Genomic DNA, 23813 nt, shown 5'->3' with positions numbered 1-23813 from the left:
AAATCCTAAATAAATAAATTTGAAGACATTGTGTTTTCACAGTTAACTGCTAAGTGAAAGTGGGTAAGCCACACCACATATGCCAGATTTAAACAGAGGCAAGCTGACATTTTAATTTATCAGGTATATTTAAAAAAAAGAAGAAGAAGAAGAAGAAGAAGCTAAACACCGCACATTAGCTCTTTAACCTCGTCACATCACACTGTACAGTCAGGAAAACAGACAACTTGACAAACGACTACGATAGCGTCAGTGCTCCTGTGAGGCAGGAGTTTGGATTTTGCCAGTTTGCATAATTAGATGTGTCTATTTAACAGCAGCCACATGTTGACACATTAATGTTTACACAGAATGCTTCTCTCTTTTTTTCGTTTTTCTTTTTAGAAACCAGAGGAGCATAAAAACACAGAGAAGCAGCACACGTAATTGTACAATTTGACATAACTTACAGTCTCAACACAAGTTGAGTTTCCTCTTGTTTTATATGATGTCTCACACAAACACACACACAAGCCCATTCAGCTATCTTAGTGAGGACCTTCATTGACATAATGGTCTCCTTAGCCCCTTACCCTAACCATTAAAAATAAATGCCTAACCCTAAAAAAACCAAACAAAAAAACCAAACAAAAAAAAACAACAAGGTTCTATTAGTGTAAGAAATAAGGTTTATAATTATTTTTTTAGTCAAAATATTAAAATAATTATATAAAAAAATATTATATTGATATCGGATAGTTTAGACAGGTTCCCCTTCCACTGAGACTGCATGTATATTATAGAGTGTGTAAATAAAGTGTTACTTATAAAACTAACAGAAAATTGTGTGGATATTGATAAATACTAAAAAGTGAATGACCTCACAATTGATTTAACAGCACAAAATAAAGCACAAAAACTAAAAGACTCAGTGTTCTGTGGAGGCTAAATCCACTCCAAATCAAATCAAATCACTTTTTATTGTCACATCACATGTGCAGGCACACTGGCACAGCACATGCGAGTGAAATTCTTGTGTGCGAGCCCCACAAGCAACAGAGATGTGCAAACACAACAACACAAACGAGCAAAATACAAGAATGGCCAACCTGAAACTAATAAATATATGTACAATATATAATAGTGTATGCATTTCTGGATGTGTATACTAAATATTTTCCTACGTGTGTGTGTGTGTGTGTATACACATTTTTACAAATTAAATAGTAAAAAAATAAAATAAAATAATAATAATAATAAAATATATAAAATATACAGAGTTGAATATGTGCAAAACAAGTGGCATTTATATACAGTGTGGAGTGCATAATGTTGAAGGGTTAGTGGGACCTGTCTACCTTTTTGATTTTAATATCATGTTTTTAGCTGATATTTTAATAGATACCACTCTTTCTGTTAGCTCAAAAGCTGAATATCTCCACAATAGCTTAATACATGGATCAATTAGTCAGAAGGGCTCGACTACAGTACAACGCCAAAGATGACCGTCGGAGGAAGGAGAAGAGGAGCAGAAAAGCTTAACAGGAACTTTAAAGGAGAGTCTGGATGATCCAGCAGCCCCAAACTTTCTCTACACCTAACCATAACCTAGTTGTAACCCTGACACTAAAACCACATTTTGAGCCTCAAAAAGGCCTTCAAATTTGGTGTGTGTCCTCACAAGTGACTGTTGGTTCTCACAAGTATAGTAGAATGCAGATTTCGGTCCTCACAAAGATAGCTAGACAGAAACACACACACGCATGCACGCACAGCTGGCCAGTGAAAAACATCAGTGAGACAGGCAGGAAGCAGCAGACTGATGGAGAGGGACAGAATACATTTTTAAAACTCAGATAACGGCATTCAGGACGTACAAAACAGGGCGTTTTCTTTAATATGGAGAAAACACGTTAATACACTGTATGAGATACTGAAATTTGCTTGTTGCTCAATACCATTAGGTGTGATAAGTGATTTTCATTTGACATCTGAAGCTCTCTGGTTTCACGCCTGACTGAACGTGTGAACGTTTATCCGTTCAAAGACTACGGAGAAAAAATATTTTCAATCACAAACCCATTTATCCTCCTGCGCCTTTTTCACTGTTCACCAGTTTGACTTCTATTTCTGTACAGATGAAGACACTCCTTACTTATCATAGTAACTGCACAGCAGTAGGCGAGCTAACCCATTTTTCTTCACAGTGGAGAAGTAGCGGTTCAGGTAAAAGGCTGCATGTATGTTTTCATCTGTGTAAATTGCTTCTCTTTCAGCTTTAAAATCAGGTTAAAAAATATTTGAGGCAATTGTACTCAAAGGTAAACCTCACTCTTTGACAGACAAACCATTAAATAGCAGAATAGTTTTTTTTTCACTTCATAAAACACCATATAACAATTGTTATTTCACTTCCCTGACACTTCAAGAACAGTTAAAAAAACAAACAAAAAACAAATACAACTGGAACGATGTTAAATACACATAACCGTGTAAAATACAGAAGCAAAAAAAACAAAAACAACATTTTTTTTAATCACACACTATAAAAATAAGTTATTGAAGGAGTGGGTGTGATGTAGCCACAAAGGCCTTCAGCAGAGTTTCACATATTTGCTACTTTGCCTGATGACCTGAATACACAACACAACGCAGTGTGTGAGGTTAACCATAAAACTTCCTCATCTCGTTGGTCACTTTATCTGCAACAGGCTGCACAGACCAAAAATAAAGACATGGAGGCCTGCTCAGAAATACGTCACAAACGTGAACTCTGCCAAAGTGCAGTTTAGCAAATGATCTAACACGTCTGCAGGGCTGGAGCTGAACGATGAGGGCCGGGGAGGACAAAGACTACGATTTGAGAAAGAGTGCAGTTACTCACTGTGTCATCACCCGCTTCAGCCTGAAATCAAACACGTATCAAAGTCATATCCATGAAATAGGGAACGTTATATTACCTCGTCACATACCTACACAGCACACCACACACTAGTTCACGGCTACACACACGTGCCTAGTAGCTAGAGAAAAAACAAAGCTATTCAGTAGTTAAGCCACTTTTGGTACAATTGCAAAATAGAGAGATACTGTATATCAAACAGATTTTGTTATACCTTTTTTTTGTTTTGTTTTTTTATACATGTCATTACAAACGATGCAAAGATAATTGTCTTTATAAAAATCCAGACTCCACCATACATAGACAAAGATTCTTTAAGTATAGAACACCACGTAAGACTACTTTTTATGGTAAAGCCCGCGTGAAATATGTGAAATTCAGAGAAATGTTTGTCACCCATGCCCGCTGACTGCACTGTCAGAAATCACAGTTGCAGTTTGCAGTTGTAAGTTTTGCGGGTAAAAACAAGAAAAGAAAAGTGCAACCCAAATTGCTCTGATATGAGGCAAAGGTTTTCCTGCAGGTGTTGTAACCTACAGCAGACTTTGTTTATAACAGACAAATGTATTTTATGCAAAAAAAACCCAAAACAAGACCAAAAAAAGAAAAGAAAAAAAAAAAAGCAAGAATAAAATTCAGGCTCTTTTTTTTGTTGTTGCTAATCTCCCTTTTTCTTTTCACTTAAAGAGGACCTATTGTGCTTTTCCTTTCTTTCTACATATGTATACATTATCATGGACAAATAACAAATAGAAAAAAAAACAACCTGTGAGTGAAACGCACAGACGGGAAGGCTCAGCTTTAGACTGTTTTTCTACTTCTGGCCCAGTATGATGTCAGTGAGAGCAGATTCCCCTGGTAATTTCAGGGACATAGTTTGGACTGTGAGTACAGACAAAGATCTTCTATTTAGGATTAGCAGCCAATCAGAATACAGCCTAAATGAAAAGGGAATGGAGCTATAACTGAACTGAAGGGCTGCATAAAGGACCAGTATCAGATAAACAAGCATTATTTCAACTCTGAATCATGCAAAGCCACTCTATGAAACCATGTTTTGAATGTTCTCAACTCATTGTCAATCCTTCTGCTTACCAGAAGGTTGCCTTAAAAGGGTGAAGAGCTAAAGCAGCTCATGTCAGACACAGAAATGACCTGAAGGGCTGCATCAAGGACTAGTGTTGAATAAATAGGGATCATTTTGCACTGAGACTTATGCAAAGCTTCTCTAGAGTCCAAGAATAAAAATATAGAGATGCAAACGAGCAGAATAGGTCCACTTTAAACAAATGACTTGCCAAGGTACATAACTGTTAATAATCATCATCGTCCTTACGTGCTATTACACAGCTTAAATAACAGTGTACGGGAAGAGTTCAATGCTGTCACTAGCTGACTCCTGATTGGTCAGTTTATGCTATAAAGCACAAGCATACGCAACACATCTACACTGAATCTCCACCATCCTTCCACAAGTTATCATATTATTTGTTCATCAGTTATCCTTTTGACTTCTTCTCTATGCATATCACTAGGAGGAAAAGGCACTTGCCCTTCCAAATGTCTTGAATAATCAACTTTGAAGCAAAACTCAAAGAGGCTTTTATCTTCATATGACCATTTCCCTGAAAATTCCCACACTAAAATAAGGTCAGCGAATTAAATAACGTCATCTCCTTTTCCTATAATATGTTTTGGTAAATATTAATTGCCTCCTTTTCCCCTCCTCCTTTCATAAAATTCAGGAAGTACTGCATGTAATAATGGAAGCCAGTTGGAGTTGAAAAATCGAAGGACAGAGAAAAGAGTAGGTAAGAGAACGCGAGAGTGTGACTTGAAAGTAAAAAGACCATAAGAAAAACAAAGTAAAAATACAGCTACCCAAATATAGCAATACCAAAACGAACACGCGCCACAGAATTTCACAGAATTCCTGATATATAACAATTCACACACAGAGAATACACCTTGGACCTCATGTGAATGACAACACAGTACAAAACAGTAGAAATACAGTTACCACCATTGTATAATATATATATCTTCTATAGTACTTTTCTGAAAAAAGTTCTTGGCTAGGTGGAACAAGATGGGGCCTCTCTGCAGCCACTCAAATCAGCAGGTCACATTAAATTCAATGATTTCCATAGAACTAATCAAGAATAAATGCTCTGATTCTCATGTGTGTTTAGGATTGTTTGATGATGTACCAAATTTCAATTTTATACATTTTATTTCGATCAGGCACCTCTTCAAATCTGTGTGCAAATTCGTGACATGGTTATTATGTACTTAAAAAGAGATTCACCAGCACTGAGCACCGAAAACCAAATAAAAACTGTTGGAATTTTCTCATTTTGAGTATTTACAAATGTCAGATTATTTTCTTGATCAGGAATAAGACAGTTTTCATATTATTTGGGATTTCCGGGTCTTCAGTGCCCATAGGAACCCTGTGTATTTGTCCTGCATTGGTACAAGAGTTCTCCTCCGCTTCCATCCTTTCCTTCATCTGCACTGATCAGAAGTGATAACGTGACAGGAGCGTGCCGTGACGATGCAAGCGAGGCCGCCCGGCTGTTTGTCTGTCAGTGCAGATGGAGGAGGAGTCCGGCAGAGGGGAAGATTGACTCAGATGCAGCTAAGCTCCATCCTGATGCACCTTCATCTCCCTTCCCTTCCCTCAAGACCGTGCGTCTGTTTTTGACTTCACTATTGTAATCACGCTCGTCGCCGTCGCCACCTTCCCTGGGATGAGCGGACCGATGACCGATGACGCCACCCCTCCCCCTCCCCCTCCAGCCCTGACCCCGACCCCGACAGTGGGGCTTCGTGCCACAGTCCTGGCGAAGGTCTGTAACGCCTCGTACTTAGACCTCAGAGCGTCCAGCTCAACGCGCATCGAAGCATTCTCATTGGCCAGTTTGTCCACCTCCTGCTGCAGCTGAGCCTTCTGCTTCTCCAACTCCTCCTTCTGGGTGACACGCTTCACCCGGCAGCTGGCGGCGTAGCCACGATTCTTCAGGGTGCGCCGCCGCTGTTTCAGTTGCAGGATCTCTTCTTTGGTGAGCCCTCGGAGGTGCTGGTTCAGCTCCCGCACCGACATGGTCACCAGCTCCTCGTCTGTGAGGCTGGTGCCATTCTCGCCCGGCTCACGCTTCACCTGCAGGACACAGGAAAAAGAGAGAAGTGAGAGAGAGAAAGCAGCAATGAGTTGACTGTAAAAAGCCCCGCCTGACACCTTTAAGACCTCATATTATCTGTTACTGCCAGGAAATGTTTATGTGGCCTGAACATTCAGACCTGTATCAGACTCTCCAGTGGCCACGTGTCACCCTGCCAACCCAGAAAACCGAGATTTAGAAGAAGTGGCAGCTGTTGTGCTTTAAGCCAAACCATGACCTTTCTCTAAACTTAATTACCATTAAAGGTGGCTTGGTTAACAACATATTGAAAATAATTCACGTGTTAAATCTGTGACATGATTTAACCATCCACATTTCAAACAGTGGTTTGTGGTTTACCGATTTCTAAATCCTGAAGAACCCAAGCTTAACCCCAACAAACTCTGGCCCTTGGAGTTTTTTATTAAATTGTTATCCTAAGTGTTGACAATCAGGGAACAAAGAAAATAATCATCCTACCATGCACTGTTTTGCTTTCTCCAAACTACTGGGTTAGGGTTACCACATATGATGACTCAGGCCTCAGTTAAGAGGCGAAGTCATTCCCTCCACCACCAAACCCTCAAGCCTGCAAATGTAGACTTTGTCATGCTTTAAAACGGGAAAATATTTCTAGTACAAAAACACAAATGAGTACATGTAGCACTGGAAAGATTTAATAAACAAAAAAACAAAAACCCCTTCATTACTGCATGAATTCAGAGTTAAACTTTGATTTAATCATCACAGTTTGGATTCCTCCATCAGCTGATGCAAAGGTCAGCAGATGACTGTGGTGAATGGCAACAGACATAAATGGACCCAGATCACCCTCTGCACCACGTCCTGGACAAGCAGCAGAGAACTTCGTGTGTGTGTGTGAGAGAGACTATGTATTCCTATCTTTGTGGGGACCAAAAATGAGAAGTTCACTATACCAGCAGCCCTTATGGGGACCAGAATCCTGGTCCCCATAAGTTTGAAGGCATTTTTGAGACTCAAAATGTTTTTTAGTGAGAGCTAGTAAGGATTAGTAAGGGTTAGGGACTCATTTTTGATGGTTAGGGTTAGAGGCTAGGGAAAGCATTATGTCAATTCGATGTCCCCACCAGATATGAATACCACACGTGTGTGTTTCTTTTCAAGCTCCTTATTCAATTACATTTAGATGTTTAATTATTTTGTCACAGGTTGTGTTTAATGGTTTTAGTCATTTTATTTTGGATAAATTCAAAGAAGAGTTTTTAGAAGTAGTATAGGAGGTCCCTCTCCCATGTAACCAGCTCCCAGATCCCAGGACTGGATCAGGTGATCCTGAACCATCCCTTAGTTATGCCGTGAGAGTCAGGCTGCTGGGGGGACTTCCCAGCATTGAGCATGTTTTTCATGCCTCGTGTGTTTATCCCGCTACAACATGTGAATGATGTTTTTCTTCTCTACTCTGTAGTTTGTGTTTTGTTCTCCTTGTCTGTGATATCTCTGCGCTCTCTTTTTGTCTCTTCTTTTCCCTCCTCACCTTCCCATCTGCTTATTTAAATTCAAGTTCATTTACATAATCCTTTAAAATGACTGCCCAGAGGCATTTCAAAAAGCCCAGAGGTGTGCCTTCCTTCTAGCATCATTTTGGCTTCAGATGGGCATTTTTTAAATTCTGCGGTCCTCTGAGAAAGTTTTCTTTTCTCATTTGATCTTTGACCTCAAACTGTACTGAGTTTGGGGTAGGTAATCACTAAAGGAGAAGCATAAGAAGACAAAATTGTCCATTAGGCATAGGGGTATTGATTTTGATGCTTTCCTTTTTTCTCTGCTTCCCCTCACCCAATCTCAGCAGATAACGGCCCCTCCTTGAGCTTTGTTCTGCCACAGTCAACTTCCTGTTAAAAGTCGTTCTTCCTCTCTGCCATCACCACCTCATATGGGATTGTCTCTCTAATATCTTGGGGTTTTTCCCTTACAATATAAATGGCATTGTGAATAAATATGAAATGAGTATTTACTGGTGTATCAGCATCCCTTAGTTATGCCGTCATAGGTTCAGGCTGCTGGGGACTTCCCGTGACCTGAGCACTTCTTCCCACTGCCATGCATTTATATGCCACTGCTGCATATCATTATCTTTAATCTACTACTTTGTGTTTTTCCCGTATGTTGTTATGGGCTCTGTGTCCTTTTCTTTTTTCTCTTCTCTTTCCGCTCATTCTCCGACCTTTAAGGGCAGATGTCTACTCCTTTCTGGGCCTGGTTCTGCTAGAGGTCTCCCGTTAAAAGTTTTCTCTTCCCAAAGTTCCTGCTGTTAGTGGACCATCTGATTGTTTCATTTCTCTAGAATATTGTAGGGTTTTTAACTTACCCAACAGCTTACCCTGTATAACTAAAATAAAATTGAAACATGCACCTGCTTACCTTCAAGGCTTTATTTCCTTTGTTAGTCGTCGTCATGCCACAAGAGCCTTGCTCTTCTGAATGAACCTGTGGAGATGCAGGAGAGCACAAAACATAAGCAGAGAAACATCACAGAAAAAAAACATTAAAATAAACTGTGTTTAAGGACACCCTCTCTTCTAACAGTCAATTAAAAAAAAATTGCAAACCAATACCTACCAAGAGGAGTGGAGACATGGTAAATCTATATCTACTATGTTGTGGGAGCATGTTCCACTGTTGTATCGGGGTGAGATTGTATGAGTGAAAGTGACAGAAACTTTTCTTAGAATTTTCCTGACTTCCTGTTTCCTTGTGGTTACACTGACATTGCCCACTACCTTTGTGTTGTTGCGCTCTTATTGGCTGGCTTTCTGCCAATAGGAATGAAATGAGTGTGAGTGAAGAGGAAGTGGTAAAAACTGTGGGAAGGACTCCAGGGGAAAACCAACTGTTAGAACGTCCACACAAACACACACACACACACACACACACACACACGCAAGCACACACACATTCTCCGTACCAAAGATGAGCAGAAAACAGATATAGACCTACACCTACTGGGGATAAAAATGAAATCATTGATGCCTTTGCACCAAAGTGGAAACGAGACAAAAAAGAATGGAGATACAAATGTGTGAATCAGAAGTCAACAAAGACCGAGCGTGGAAACGCAAAGGATGAGATCAGCCCTTAGAGCGCACGGCTCCATGATGAGCATCTCCGCAAGCTCTCAATGAGAATCTTTGTTTGGTGACCTGTGTGTTTGTGTGTGTTCATAAAGGGCGGCTATTGTAGCTGGTGCTGAGCGATCATCATGAGACCAGTCATGACGACGCAGCAGATTCCGGATCTCACTCCCTCCCTTCTCTCCTGCAACACAAATTTCTGCTCTCCTCTCTTGACTTTTTGTTCTTCCCTTCTTCCCTTTAAGGGGAGGACAATACAAGATATGGTTGTCAATCACGAGTCATTAGCCAATGAGCATGCAGCATCCCTCAGATTCAGAGTCAAATCAAGCCCGAAGTCATCATATCCATTTTAAAAACAGAGACAGCAATGGCAATAATTCTCAGATTAAAGCCTCACAAGGGGACCTTACAAAGCAATGGACGATGTAAAAATTTACATCAGTCTTAAAGCCCCCAAATCACACACACACACACACACACAAAAAAAAAAAAATCAAACAAACCTTAAAGTGTCACAATCCAGAAAGGTTTCTTTATTAACGTTGAGCATTATTGTCACGGGATATATCACAGATGAATGCTGCCTTTCATTTACCTCAGAAGTCGTTGTTGTAGAAGTTGGAATTTTAGGTCTATGATGTAGGAGAGCAGCCGAAAGAAGAAGACAACGTAGAATAACAGAAACAAGAACTGGTACCCTGGATGACTCAGAAAGAATCCAAGATAAAAGATTAGCCTTGTAACAAAGGAGACCTTTCATATTTTGACCAGCCACCTATCCCATCATATGGTGTTATAAGTTGAAAGTTTACCCTAAGATGTACTTTTTGAAGAAGTTTTCTCCAGTGAATTATCAGAAAACAGATCAAAGATCCAGGGTCTATGATATATCCCCTGCTATTGATGCTTAAAGTTATAGAAAAAAATGTTTTCATTTAGACTAGAATCATTTGGAGTGGTTATAAAATGGATTTGGTTGCAGTTTTCAACAACGCTTAAATGTGTTTTTCAGTCCTGTCTTATGTGGTTATTTCATGTACTCTTAGTTATGAGGGCTCAAATATGCTGGAAAACAAAACAGCTTTAGATCCACCCCTATGCACTCTGAGGGCCTGTAACTCAAACGTAACAGTTTCACAGTATGGTGGTTTGCATCATTTCATTATAATAAAGCTATTCTGAGGGGGTCAGGTGGAAACTTTTCTCACTGGACTAATTTCTACGAAGGCGTTATCACACCTTTCTTAGGTGTGATGACATTTAAATGATACCGGGCAACACGACTCTTTCCATTTTTTCTATCAAAAGACACCAAATGTGTTAGTGAGCCTCCCTCACAACGCATCACTGCCTGCCTGTCTGTTTGTGAGGGGGCTTCAGTGTTTGTGCATGCACTGCCACAAATCCTACAGATATAAATAGCTGCAGATCAAAGAAAAACATACAAATAATTATGCATGCACACACACACAAAAAAACATGTCAAATGCACAGCAAGTTAAAAAAAAAACAAAAAAACAGTTTAAAACTCAAGGAAGTGGTGAAGAGTGAAAAACAACAACAACAAAAAACGCGCAATAACATGCGAGGCTTAATCCGATGGAGAAATGGCACAGCTTCATTTAAAGCATTTGACTTCAGCACTTAAGGTTCTTCTTAATGAGTTACGATCAGTCAGTTAAACACAATCTTTTATTAAAGAGCTTCTTCTTGAGAGCTGAATGTGCCGCTGCACTCTTCTGTTTTTTTAGGATGCAGCCTCCCACAGCTGAGGTGCACGCTCGCACAAAAGATGAATCAAAGACATGAAGACTGAGGTTAGCTGCTGGGGGTTGGGTTGATGCAAACAGAGGGGGCATAAAGGGGGCTGTTTCCCTGACAGGCACTGGTTTATTTCCCTTGTGCCCAAACCCCCCCATCCTCCATCTACATAGAAACAAAAAGCATGCTGCCAAACACACACACACACACACACACACACACACACACACACACACACTACCCTGCTGCTATGCCAGCGGGGCACAATAAAACACACATGCAAAATGGTTGACTGCGAGTACACAAGTGTTTTAAACAATGTCGTACTCGCATACTGCAGAGGTTTGATACCACATTTAACGTCGTAATTAAAAGCACTTTAAAAGGCACTTTAGATGTTTATATACGCAACATAAAAGGTTGGCATGGTGGTGCAGTGGTTAGCACCATCAAGTCACAGTAAGAAGGTTCCTTGTTTGAATCTTTAGGGCAGCTGGAGTGTTTCTGTGTGGAGTGTACTGGCATCCTCCCACAATTCAAAGCAGTTAGGTTAAGTGGTGATCCTGTGTTGGCTATAAATTTGTGGCTCATAGACATTTATAAATCAGTTTTCCACTTTATAAATGCCAATTAATTTCCAAAAAGGTGCCAGGTCTATTCTTGAATCATTCTGCTCTATCACAACACCACCGAATGTAATCAGATTTATAAACCGTAACCAAACACTGAGGAATTACAAGCAGTGTCAAAAGACACAGTATAAACCCCCAGAACTTCATCACTTTACTTTTTTTAATGTTTTTTTTTTGTTTGTTTGTTTGTTTTAACATTCTGTTTACACCTGGAAAAAAAAGTGTGTAAAACTGCAAAACCACTAGAAAAAAACAGTGATAAAAATTTTGGGTGCAGCGCTCAGCATTAATTAATTGGCTCTTTGAGGGTGACTGCATACATAAGCATAATTTATCTGCAAACAGGTAAATCAGAGTCTGCGTTACCTTGTGTCACCTTTACAGAAGCAACACAAAACAAAAACCTGTATGTCCTAATCCATCATGGTTAGACAACAACAACAAATTTCAAAAAACTGACTAAGACCAGAGGATAAAACTGCAACAAACGGTGTCTTTTTGGGGCATCTGTAAGTCACCCAGGTTGAGGATCATCTGCTGAGCAAAGGCATCGCCATTCATCTTGGGTGGACACACAAACACAAAGGGCCAGAGGTGTCCTTCCCATCATGCTTGTTAGGTGATCGCTGCGGTGTGGTCAATGCCACAGCCACTGTTGCTACAACAGAGCTTTTTTTTTTTTTTTTTTGCTGTGGCAGGCTGTATTTTTATGGAGCAACTGAAAGAACGCTGACGACTCAAGAGCAGAGCTGCTTACGGTTACAGCAGAGAGACAACACACACAAACACGGAGGACGGGATGTGAGGACAGGGATGGCAGAAGAGCTGAGAAGTGGTGAAGATGAGTAGAATATGGTTGGAAGGCAAAAAAAAAAAAAAGATGAGAAAGTCAGGAGGGAGAAAAAAGATAGCAAGGTGAAGACAGAAAAGAAGAGGAGGAGGAAGAGGAGAGGGGCGCTGGTGGTGAAGGAGGACTGAAAGAATGCTGACGTCTCCAGAGCTGATTAGCGTTACACAGAGACATCACACCCACAGCCGAGAAAAATGCTGAGTATGGAGAGAGGACAGGGTGTGAGGAGACGAGGGGGGGTGCAAATGACAAGGGAGAAAGAAGAGAAGAAAAAGAGAAGCAAGCGAATAGGGAGGAGCAGGAGGAGGAGAAGGACAGAGGAGGAAGGGGGGGTGGGAAAGCATTTCGGTGAAAATGCATCCTCAACACATTTGTAAGAGCTTAGCTGTGGAGTACAGAGAGTGGGGGAGAGAGAGGAGGAGGACGAGTAGGGGGATAAAGCCCCCCCCAAAAACCCTGAACTCAGCAACGACCACAACTAAAACCTCCAATTAGAAAAGTTCTGAAGCTGATCCAATGCAATGAAACCACTGCTGACCACCTCCCTCTCCCCTCAACCTTCTTTAACACACAAAATAAAGAAAAGACTTCACATCTCTTCCTGTTGACAAATCAAATCCCACAGAAGGGACAGGGGGATAGTCTTGCAAATAAGAGCTATTAATAATAAAACCAATACATCCACACTCAGACTTGGGGAAAAAATAAAAAATAAATTCAAGCATTTATTTTCCCCAAGGCTCATATTGCAACTCCCCGGGCAAACATTTCAGCGACAACTATCTGTCGGCTGACCGTCTTTCTCAACAAAAAAATTTCCACAACAAAAGTGGCGATGATAGAAGTTAACCGCCCTCTGGATGTCCTTGTGGGTTCAAGAATAATTTTATACTACCCTTTTTATTGATTACAGCAAAATGAAATTAAACATTCTTGATTGGGAGAAAAGTAACCTGACATATCCTCCTTCATTCAGGCCTTTTTCTTTTGTTCCCCAATCTGCATAAGAGACACGTTGATCCCTGTATGAGCCTTGATTCCTCCTTATCCGGTTGCCTGCTAGAGGCAAATATTTATCATTTTTCCAGTTGACTGTATTCATAACACTGTGTTTCCATTGGCTATGCATAGTGAAGTATTATAAGCATGCAAGCAACCTACGTATTCAACAGCACATCTGACGGCAATGATGCTATGCAAAAGTAGACTGTGGACTGGTTGAAAAGTTTACTTGAACAGAAAAGGAAGTGGCAGCAGAGTTCAAAACAAAGATAGAAGCATAGAAAATACTGTTGTTTTTAACACTCAGTTTCACTTCACTACAGAGAAGTTCTTTGTTTCTTTTAACTTCTCTCTGTTAAATAGAAGGAGCTAAGCTGAATAACCAACAACATCACAATAAAGAACGAGAATAACTTACAGGCAGGTCGTTTTTGACAGCGCCCCCTGGTGACAGCGCACAGTTATAACATTTAGAGAACGATCCGCGTATGACCAAAGCTCAACCAGGTTGCTGCCGTGATGCTAGGCAAAACTTCACTTCACATTCGATGTGAACTATTAGATTACTGGGTCCAACTTTCCTGGCTTTACTCATGACTGCATGATCTACTGGGAAGAGGCACGTTTTTGCTCTCCTTCGACACACATTTCCGACATCAGTCTTGCAGAGCTTCATAATTTTTTAATAATTTTATGCATTTTGTGGATTCATTGCGGAAACAGTTTCATAGTGTCAAAGTATTTGTTAGTAAGTTAAAGAGATTTTTATTGAGATAGTCATGCGCTGTCTCAGGCCTACCTTTTCAAGGGGGCTAGGGTCGCTTAACCACATGAACAGGCGTTTTACAATTTTCACATTCATTAGGCTATTAGGGTCCAGGCGATGTGTATTTTGTCAGGATAAGGTTTTTAGTGTACTTCCACATGTCTGTCCGATTTGCATGACTATGCAGACTCGTCTGCAGAGATTTGACTTGACATTGCACCAACTATGCATGTGTAGTTGGCTTCAAAGAACTATGAAATGAGTTACAAGTCAACCGTAGTGTCTCCAGCTGCCCACGCTGCAGCAGAATATAATCACTGCTTAAAGGTGACTGTGCTTTTGGCATCAGGACCCCTCTGCACTGGAACAACCTGCCTGAGGAGGTCAGCCTCCCAGTAGTCACCTTTAAATCACCTCAATGCATTTGCAATGATTTTCTTTTATGCCATGACATTACACGTAAGATCTTCTTACTTGCTGGTAATCAAGCTTCCTAATTTTAGTTTTGCCATTGACTTTTATTTTTTATCATTCTGTCTTGCACCCAGGATGAAAACCAGGGTAATAGTGCAGCAGGATGTGATCATGGGGCTAATAAAGATAGATTAAAAAGAACAAAGGACACAGCATGATGAGACATAGACTGCTTTCTCTCGCAGACAAACAGGATGATGAACTCTCTTTGTGCGGCTGGCTTCAGACAGAGCTCTAATTAATCTTGTTTGCGAGAACCTTTTGCCCCGGCCTCTACTGCCACACAGAGAGGAATTTCTTAGAAAGAGACTTGCTATTTAAGAGCCGGTGGCCTGCTGCAGACACACACAGTGGAAAATAAATGGCCAGATTAGGCGCTCCAAAAATGACCCGGGGGCTGCGACAAGTGGGTGTTTGCGCACATAAACAAGTGAGCATATATAGCCAATGATCAAGAATAGATTGTAAGAGTCACAAGTCATTTGTGATGCAGTGGCATTGCTGCGTTTATTGAATAATCCGACAATAACAACTGCTTTAACTGTGTCTTCTCCTTCAGGCATTTCTCTAAGCAATAGCGGGGGGGAAACACAAAGGATGGCAGCTGAGTGAAGCAGTAGACGCGCACAGTAGGTCGTAGAGAGGACATGACAGAAAGACATAAAGGAAGCAAAACGTAGGGAGAGTGAATTGAAACCTCAGACAGCTACAAAACTCAGCTCCTGGCAGCAGTCCACCTTGGGTTTGTTAAAAAACAGAGCGAGTAGCTCTCATTGATCCCGTGTGGGCCGAAGATGGTGAGGGAGTCGGTAAATAATTAACGATGAGCTCTGTGTGGAGTCTGATTGAGAATTAGGAATCAGATCAGAGATAATGGCAACCTGTGTGTAGAGAAAAGGGAGGAGCAGCGATACAGGACCTTGGGTCTGAGGAGCTGAGGAGTGACAAGGAGAGAAGTCACTAGTATGGGCTATGTGTGTTTGAGAGTGTGTGTGCGCGTGTGTGTTTTAGGAAAGGAAGCTATTAACTGGAGGTTATGCAGAGCGTGAAATAAGCATGATAACACAGACAGAATGAGGAGATGGAGAAAACACAGGAAAAGTCATGGAGAAGAGGAGTCTAGACCAAGGGTGTCAAACATGTGGCCTGGGGGCCATAACTGGTCTGCAAAATGGTTCAACTCAGCCCACCAGAGTCAGAAAAAAATTGTAGTTACTCCAACTTTTGAAAAAAAAAAAAAAAAAAAAAAGAAGCATTGTGACATGAGCGTATGACACCGTACATCGAAAGTAACGTCACAACTGCTGGCGTTCAAAAAAAATGTACGTTTCCTTCAGCTCTCTGGTTTTTTTAAGCTGGTGCTGGAGGCAGAGTTGTTAACACAACTAATTTCCATAGGTTAGTTTAAATTTTGCCCTTACTTTTCTGCTGTGGTTCACACCATTGCCTGTATGTAACCATTCTTGAATTCAAGATCATTTTCTGAATGCCAGGAGTAGTTCGTGCCCCACCCTCATCCACTTTCTCATCTCACATACCCCTCCTTAGCACACGTGGATCTGCCTCACCTGGGAGCTTGAGTTTCCACTGAGGTCCTCTTCAAAACACAGCCTAAACAACTATTCTTATTGAACCTGCAATTCTCTTACAAAACATGTTTTCAAATCTAATTGAGGATGTGGACCCTGCCAGTGAATGTGTGTTTGTATGTACTGTTTGTTGGCATATGCACACTTTTTACGCATTTCTCTTTTTAAAGCACTGTGTGTATTAAAAAGTGTTATACAAATTAAGTCATTATTAGTAATTAAAATCACTTTGACATTGATGTTCTAGCCCCTCATAAACATATATGGAATCACTTTCACAGTTTACTGAGAGTTAAAAAGGGGCAGCGTGCGTGTGCGTGTGTGTCTGTGTTTGTGAGACAAGTGCGTTATTAAAGGCGAGAAAAAGTCCTGGCGTCGACACGTTTTTCCCATTCCAGGTAGTAAGTCGGAGTGTGATGACAAATTTCCCAACACAAGCAAAAAAAAAACTGCACTGTCAGGCAATTGAGCTCTGGCACCTTTTTTTCATAAGTGTTTTTTTTTTTGAAGAGAGAAAGCATGTAGCGCAGGTTAAGTCATTTCTGTGTGTGTGTGTGTGTGTGTGTGTGTGTGTGTGTGTGTGTGTGTGCGCATACAAACAGAGCTGCGAGGGAGACAGGGATAAGTTAAACGACACTATAAGTTTATTTCACCCAGACGCCGTGCATCCCAGGTCAGCAATACAAACTCGAGACAAAGAGAAAGTTCGAGTCCAAGAGCAAAGTAAGCACGGCGCGACTCTGTGGGGAGGCATTCATCATTATCAGTCACATTAATGGGAAAGTATCATCAGAAAACCTTTACCACAGGGAGGAGGAGACATGTTTGTGGTTTACAGAGGTGCACTCGGGGGCAGTGGTCTCTTTTGCACTGCGACATTCTCCGTGACTATTTTAAGGTTTTCCTTTAAGATGGTATGATGGGTATTACGATATATTTAAATGCGCACAGAGGGGCAGAGTATGTGGACATTTTACCGAAGCAGTGCTGCCTGCTTCCCTTCAATCTGATATTTATCCTCCTGCTAAACGCAGCAGTTTAAAACAACACATGACTAACAAAACTTCACTTGTAAAAACCATAAACAATTCTACTACTTTAAAGAAACACGATTAAATGCCAAGAATTGTGAAGTGAATAGTGCTGAAACAACTTCCTGATTTAAAAAGCCTGATCTTCCAGCTTTTCCCAGGCTAAAACTGGACCCATTATACTTTTTCTTTGTGTATATATGACATTATAAATACAAAATATTTGTACAGGCACTGAGTAACAGCCTCTTTGAGCCTGTGAGCCAAAAGCTCAGACTTCAGATTACTCTAAACAGTGAGTTTTAAGTAGATTTTTCTACTCTTTTATTTTGTATTTATCTGACAGTCACAGACAAAAAGCCCATTTCCAAAAGGGCAATTAGTGGAACTAACTTTAATATCTGTTATGGACTGTCTAACAAACAAAGCATTTGAAGATGTCACCTTGGACTGTGGAAAAATCATTACCACAGCTCAGACAAGAAATTACAGATTACTGCAGTAACATTACTTGGTGGTGAAAATAATCATTAGGTGCAGTCAGCTGCTTCTACAAAAAGGTCAAACAGATTGAGAAGGAATTAATAACAAAATATATATATATATATATATATATATATATATATATATGTATTTTTTTTTTTTTTTTTTTTTTCTTTTTTTCATGACTATAAGACGAAAAAAAGATGCAGAAAATACAATGAAACAAAGGTTCCATAGCTTCAGCAGGCCCTAAACGCTAATTCCTCATCAGCTACATTTGCTCACTCTGAAGGTGATTAGATCTAAAACATGCACTTGTTTTGTTTGAGAATAGGTCTGATGTTTACTTTGCAAGCCAGCCTTCAATATGAGGAGGGGAAATGAAAACTCAGTCGAGACACCGGAGGACCATTGTTGCTTGGAAATAATTTAATGCCACAGGTGATAGCAAAGCCGGTGCCACATTCAACGCACACGTATCTCTGTTCCCTCTCTTTGCTCCTTGGCATTGATCCACTCTGTTTGTGTGTGTTTTAAAGCTTCAGAAATTCATACCACAATCCTGGGATCGTCACACTGCAGTTAAAAAATGCGGCAAGTTGGCATAGAGATGATGCAACTGGTAGACAACCGCTGGTGCGGATACTTCTGTTACCAGGGCCTTGCATCTTCGCCGCTACAAGCCAATCACAATATCTCATGGCTGCATCACTGGTGAGGTATGGAATGAATGTGTGAGTGTTATTTTTTTTAACTGGCGGCATCTCTAAAAGCTCCAAAATAAGCCCAAAGGCCCACAAAGGAAAAACTTGATAACTTTACTCAAAGACTACAATATCACTTCACCGATCACTGAAATGCACGACACAATCGATTCAGGACCGAAATCTAGATCAACAACTTAAACTGAACTTCAACTTTTTTCCATTAAAAAAAATAAAATAAAAAAATCCCTTTGACATGCTGAAATGAGATTTGTCTCATTTTCATACACTTTCTGGTTCTCAGGGAGGTTATGAAATAAGCAGTCGAAGCACTTGTGGAGGGCGGGTACATTAAACGCACACACACAGACTCGGAGACAGAATAACACAAGGACAAGCTGCGCACTCACATCGAAGCAAAAAAGAAAACTGAAGAAAAAAAAAAAAAAAAACAGTGGAGCACAGCAATGATTATGCACCAGATCTGCTTACACCATATTTCATCATTACTGTGGAGAAAAAACACTCAACTATTGATCTGCCCCACTGCTTCCTTTTCTCTCTTCCTCTCTCTCACTGCAATTCAATCTTTTATTCCCGTGTTTACTTATCGCATTTTACTTCCCTCTCACTCTTTTAGAAATCTGCAAGCAAAACAAGACTTCTGAAATGGTTCCCAGTAGTAAACAAGACCATAAACATGCAAACACTACTTAGAAATTATGTTCACAAACACCGCGTTCTTCCTCGCAGACACACATACAGAGGAGGTGGACACAATATCAGAAACACCTGTGCAATCTAATGCAATCCAGAGCTGTAGCCCTGCAATAAACGCTGCCTTTGTGCAGTCTCTTTTTTCAATGCAATCTCAGAGCAAGAATGGATACAAAAATCATGAAAAAAAACCTTAAGATAAAATTCTTTACTTTAGAACAAAAACATCATTAAACATCATGTCCTCAGACTTTGTTCACAGTTACTGGGTATGGATCTAAAATAACCTTTTGGTACTGACATCAATGTGTCCACATTCAGTTTAAGACCAAATTAATAGGTGCTGATGTATTTTAGAGGGAAAAACTAGATTTACAGTTCTAAGCCAATAAATAAAATATGTGTTCTAAGCATTAGTAACAAAACCGAGGCATGCTGTTGGCAACAGCCTCAGAACATTTGATCAGTTAGGAAAAAATATCAGTTCCACAAAAGTTTGATAACATCACTCTCACAGATGGAAAAAAAAAAAAAAAAAAAAAAAAGGACAGGCAGTGAAGATGAGGGATTATTTTTCGAAGCTAAGAAATGCTCAGAAAGGAAATTTAAAGGACATATATAAATATATATATGAAAATACACAGAGTCTCTCTAGAATTTTTTTCACTGGATCCACATACGATGTGTTGCTGATAGTGCTGGGCAATTCAAGCAGTCTTTTTCATCTGCCAAATTCCACTTTAACCTCTGTCTATAGATTGTGCTGACCATCTTGAATATACCCAACTCCTGTTGTAGCTCAGTAAATCATCCTTCCTTATAAACACAGCCAAAGGAGGCTCTACATCACACATGAGCAGAGCCTAACGGCCACCTCAATTCGATTCCCTACAACCTTAAAAGAAAACTAAACAACCACCCAAAAATCAATAAACACTGCGTGAAAGGAGGCACACGGGAACCCTGACTTCAACTGCTGCTGGTGCTCCTCGTTCTGCTCTGCAGCCTCTGTGAGTTAGAGCACAGCAGCACCCGTTCTCCACCTGCTGCAGGTTCAGTATGAGTGACCCTCAAGCTAACAGCGGATCTCCAGAGTAGAACAAGAGCTACTGTCCCCAGCTGCATTAGATCTTGTTCTGAACTGGACTGCAGAATGACCTTAGTAGTGACTGGGCTTTCAAAATAAAAGCATGGGGGTTGTGAACTAGTTGTCTCAGGCTTGTTTTGGGATTATTTAAAACATTCAGGCAATCTGTTATATCTACCCAAATTAATGGATTTTAACATTCATCAGCAATATGTGTGCGTGATATTTTCATTCAGATGTTCCATGTGAGGCCCTTTGTTTACTATGACTATCACTGCTCTGCATGATGCTTCAACACCTTGACCACCATACACGTAGGGCATCAAACAGTGTATATGAACACACATATACTTCCTTCCTCGTCGAGGCTTCAAGACAGACAAGAAGAGATAGAACGCAATCAACCACCATGCACCAAATGTTGTAATGGCCAACTGATAGTAAAATCACTTCCCTTTGTTACATCTCCTTTCTACGCCTCAACAGTGCAGGCAGGAACTCACACACAGCTTTTAACCTTGGTGCTTGGCATACGCACAGACACACACACAGCCCTACAGCAGGAAGATCTTAGCTTCTTGTAGGTGTTTTATATCTCCTGCTTTCTTTGCAACCTCTCACATGTATATACACACACTCACACACACGCACGACAAGGCAAAGAAACTAGCTGTGGTAAGTAACAAGTGAAAACGCCATCTGTCAAGCGAGAGCGCATTTGCTTCGCCTCAGCATTTTCAGGGGAATGCCTTGAAGACAAAAAGGTCCTTGTTCTCAATCTCTCCACAAATCCCATCTCTCATTCTTCCTCCCTCTTCCTTCATCCCCCCCTTTTGCTCTGCGCGCCTCGCCGCTCTGCCACCATCAGCAAAGTTGCACACATAAGCATTGGTCAGCGTTCAATTACCGCGAACACCAGGGAAGGATGGGAAAGTACTTGACAGAGAAATGCACTTCAAGCACTGATTAAATACTGATACCAAGTATAAAAAGCTTAGCCCCTAGGTTGTGTGTGTGCGTGCGTACATGCAATGAGAAAAGGAAATGGGAAAAATCTGTGTGTGTGTGTGTGTGTGTGTGTGTGTGTGTGTGTGTGTGTGTGTGTGTGTGAGAGAAAGAAAGACAGTGAAGAGGGAGGGTTGGTGGTGGTGCTCTTCTCTCCAATACTGATACAACTGTTTCATCATTATGACCCTCTATTACAGTACTTGCCAACTTGCTTACTACATACTTTTGATACACTCTGCAGAGTGCTGACTCCAACTAAAGCTGCTGATATGGAGTCATTAGGGGGGTGAAGTTTCTGTTTTTCTTGTGCCCACAGAGCTTCCCTATTACTCTTCAGTGTTTAAGAGTTGCAGCACTCATAGGCAGAAGATAATGGCCCATCCGCAAGAGATCAATCAGAGGAAATTCTGTTGCACAGCATTATAGCTTCCTTTTTTAGCACACGTCTCAGTGTGGGTTCATTAACCGCCATGGGAATCAGTCCTTCCCCTCAGCCTTCATTTGTGTCTGTATTTTTAATGATATTTACACAGGAGGTTCTTGTTTTTAATCTGGCAAAATCAGACTGTATTTATTTATTTTATTAAAAAGTGAACTAAAGGTTGAGGGGTTAACTCTATAAGGTCTGAAGCCGCCTCCATTCGCTCGTTTTGTATCTGACCCTGGTATGCAGTGGACCCAAGCTCCGGTTACCTAGGTAACTCTCTAATGTCAATCAGCCGCATGTTCCGCTCTCATTGGTGGCTTCTTCGTTAAATACCGTTGAAGTTGAGAAAAGTTCGACGGTAGACCCGCCCATTTCACGTCGCTAACCGTTATTTCGCCCCTCTTCGCTCGTAAACGGTGAATGTCACTGACTTCACATGGCTTCTGGCCGTCAGTATCGTGGCCTAATTTATCAGAATGTGATTTTAATTAAAATTACTTTGGCTTTAAAACATCCGAAGTCTAGGCAATCAGAAAAAAACCCTAAACAAAGGCTTGGGGGATTCAAACATCATGGGGTTAAGCCACTAGATAACAAACATCGTGCTCCAGTGCACATAAATTAACTAGTGTTTGCTGAATACTACAAAAATGTACACATTTAGGACCATTTTAAAAACACCTATCCTTGACCCCGACTCCGTGACCAGGTCTAATTTCACCGCCGTGAACAGACCTCCTTCCTTCCCTCTATGCCAGACCTTTGTCCGCCCGCCCGCCTGCCGCCGGTGCCATGTTGCCATGGCTCCCTCGTGCCTCCGCTCTGCTCGCGCAAACGTTGAGAAATACGAACGTTGTGATGAATCAGCATCTCTGCCGCGAGCTCAAGCCGGTGAACCAGCAGCAGCAGCACCGCGGCCGGAAAACCGAGTAGACTCTATGAGAGTAAACCCGGTAGTACAAGTCCTTAAAACGCCAAAAAATACTCACTGTTGCTGAGTGATACGCGAAGCGAGCGGCTGTCTGTGTGAAGCGGCTGACACAAAGCAAATGTCAAAACAGTCACTCGGGCAGTTCGGCCACAATACTCTCTCGCTCTCTGTAGCTAGCCGCTGGGCGTCTGACAGCTATCGACGCTCCAGCATGACAGCCAGCCGTGTTTTGCCTTGTTTTAAAAAAAAAAAAAACAGAAAGAATTTTTTTTTACATATTTTTATATTTCCACCTACAGCTAAACAACCAGAGAGCAAACGAGACGCTCATATATGAGAGCCCTAAATCCCAACATAGCTAACAAACAGCTGACTAACGGTCATATCACATCTGAACCAGCAGCTGGATATGTCCGGTCTGTGTGAGCGCCGCTGCCGCCGCTCCAAATGCGAGGCACAGCCAGAGAAAAAGCTGAGGTTATGTGCCGTTACCGAGGGGGGTTTCGGTGCTTTAAGTAAACACTATACATTTAGAAATTTAACAGGCACAAAACAAGGGAATCCCCGGGCACCGCCGCGTCTCCGCGCGGTCATCTAATTCCGACACTTCTTTTTCAGCCTGACAGCCACACTCATCCTGCCCCCTTTGTCTGTCTTATTATGAAATCACCGGTTGGTCGGTAGTGCGTGGCAGCTAGAGCGACCGACCGCGTTTCAGTAGCGCATGTACCAAAGACCTCGATGATGATGATGATGATGATGATGATTCAGCACTGCCAGACTAATGCCCTTTAAACAACAGCAGCAGCGGCGGCGACGGCGGCGGCAGCGCACACCGGGACAGGCGGCAGTGCGCCCGCACTGAGCGGCAGCGACGGCGGCCGTGCACACTCAGCAAAACACCTCTACATTCAGCACTTTCTGAAGACATTTCAGTTTTGATTTCGACAAAGCTGACTCACCAGAAGTCAAACCGGCGCCTTTCGCCCACCCGCAGCTTCGAAAGGTTGACGTCCGCCGACGGTTCGTCGACCCGGTGTGGAGAAGACAGACAGTTGGAGAAATGTTTTTCCGCTCACGCCTTCTCTCGCAGGTCTCCAGATATATCCACTCCTTCCCCGCTTGTTTTAGTCTATGGTCGGAGGCGCCAGACGTCAAATGATGTTTGGATCACGTGGCTTCATTCATGA

General features: G+C 41.4%; 1 protein-coding gene across 3 annotated transcripts; it reads right to left on the bottom strand.

The window, feature by feature from the left end:
* Positions 1 to 398: 398 nt before the first annotated feature.
* Positions 399 to 23813, bottom strand: mafgb (v-maf avian musculoaponeurotic fibrosarcoma oncogene homolog Gb). 3 transcript variants are annotated; one of them, XM_082537400.1, is made up of 3 exons: positions 23586 to 23813; positions 8449 to 8514; positions 399 to 6044 (listed from the first exon to the last, which is right to left on the bottom strand). In XM_082537400.1, the coding sequence occupies exons 2-3, from the start codon at positions 8482 to 8484 to the stop codon at positions 5565 to 5567; spliced, it is 516 nt and encodes a 171-aa protein (XP_082393526.1). In that variant the 5' UTR covers positions 8485 to 8514; positions 23586 to 23813; the 3' UTR covers positions 399 to 5564. The 3 variants fall into 3 exon arrangements, with proteins under 3 accessions (XP_082393526.1, XP_082393527.1, XP_082393525.1); XM_082537401.1 differs by lacking the exon at positions 23586 to 23813 and adding an exon at positions 22682 to 22842; XM_082537399.1 differs by lacking the exon at positions 23586 to 23813 and adding an exon at positions 8647 to 8772.

The sequence above is a fragment of the Aulonocara stuartgranti genome (assembly GCF_965226115.1).
Source record: "Aulonocara stuartgranti genome assembly, chromosome: 6".
NCBI classification, from domain to species: Eukaryota; Metazoa; Chordata; class Actinopteri; order Cichliformes; family Cichlidae; genus Aulonocara; species Aulonocara stuartgranti.
This window is presented reverse-complemented; position numbering and strand designations above follow the sequence as displayed.

Excerpts from the sequence above, each read along its gene's own strand:
- mafgb (XM_082537399.1), bottom strand. The coding sequence starts at position 8,697 with ATGCTCCCACAACATAGTAGATATAGATTTACCATGTCTCCACTCCTC. Across the intron at positions 8,515-8,646 it reads CCATGTCTCCACTCCTCTTG|GTTCATTCAGAAGAGCAAGG; the intron begins GTAGGTATTGGT and ends GCATCTCCACAG. Across the intron at positions 6,045-8,448 it reads AAGGAAATAAAGCCTTGAAG|GTGAAGCGTGAGCCGGGCGA; the intron begins GTAAGCAGGTGC and ends TGTGTCCTGCAG.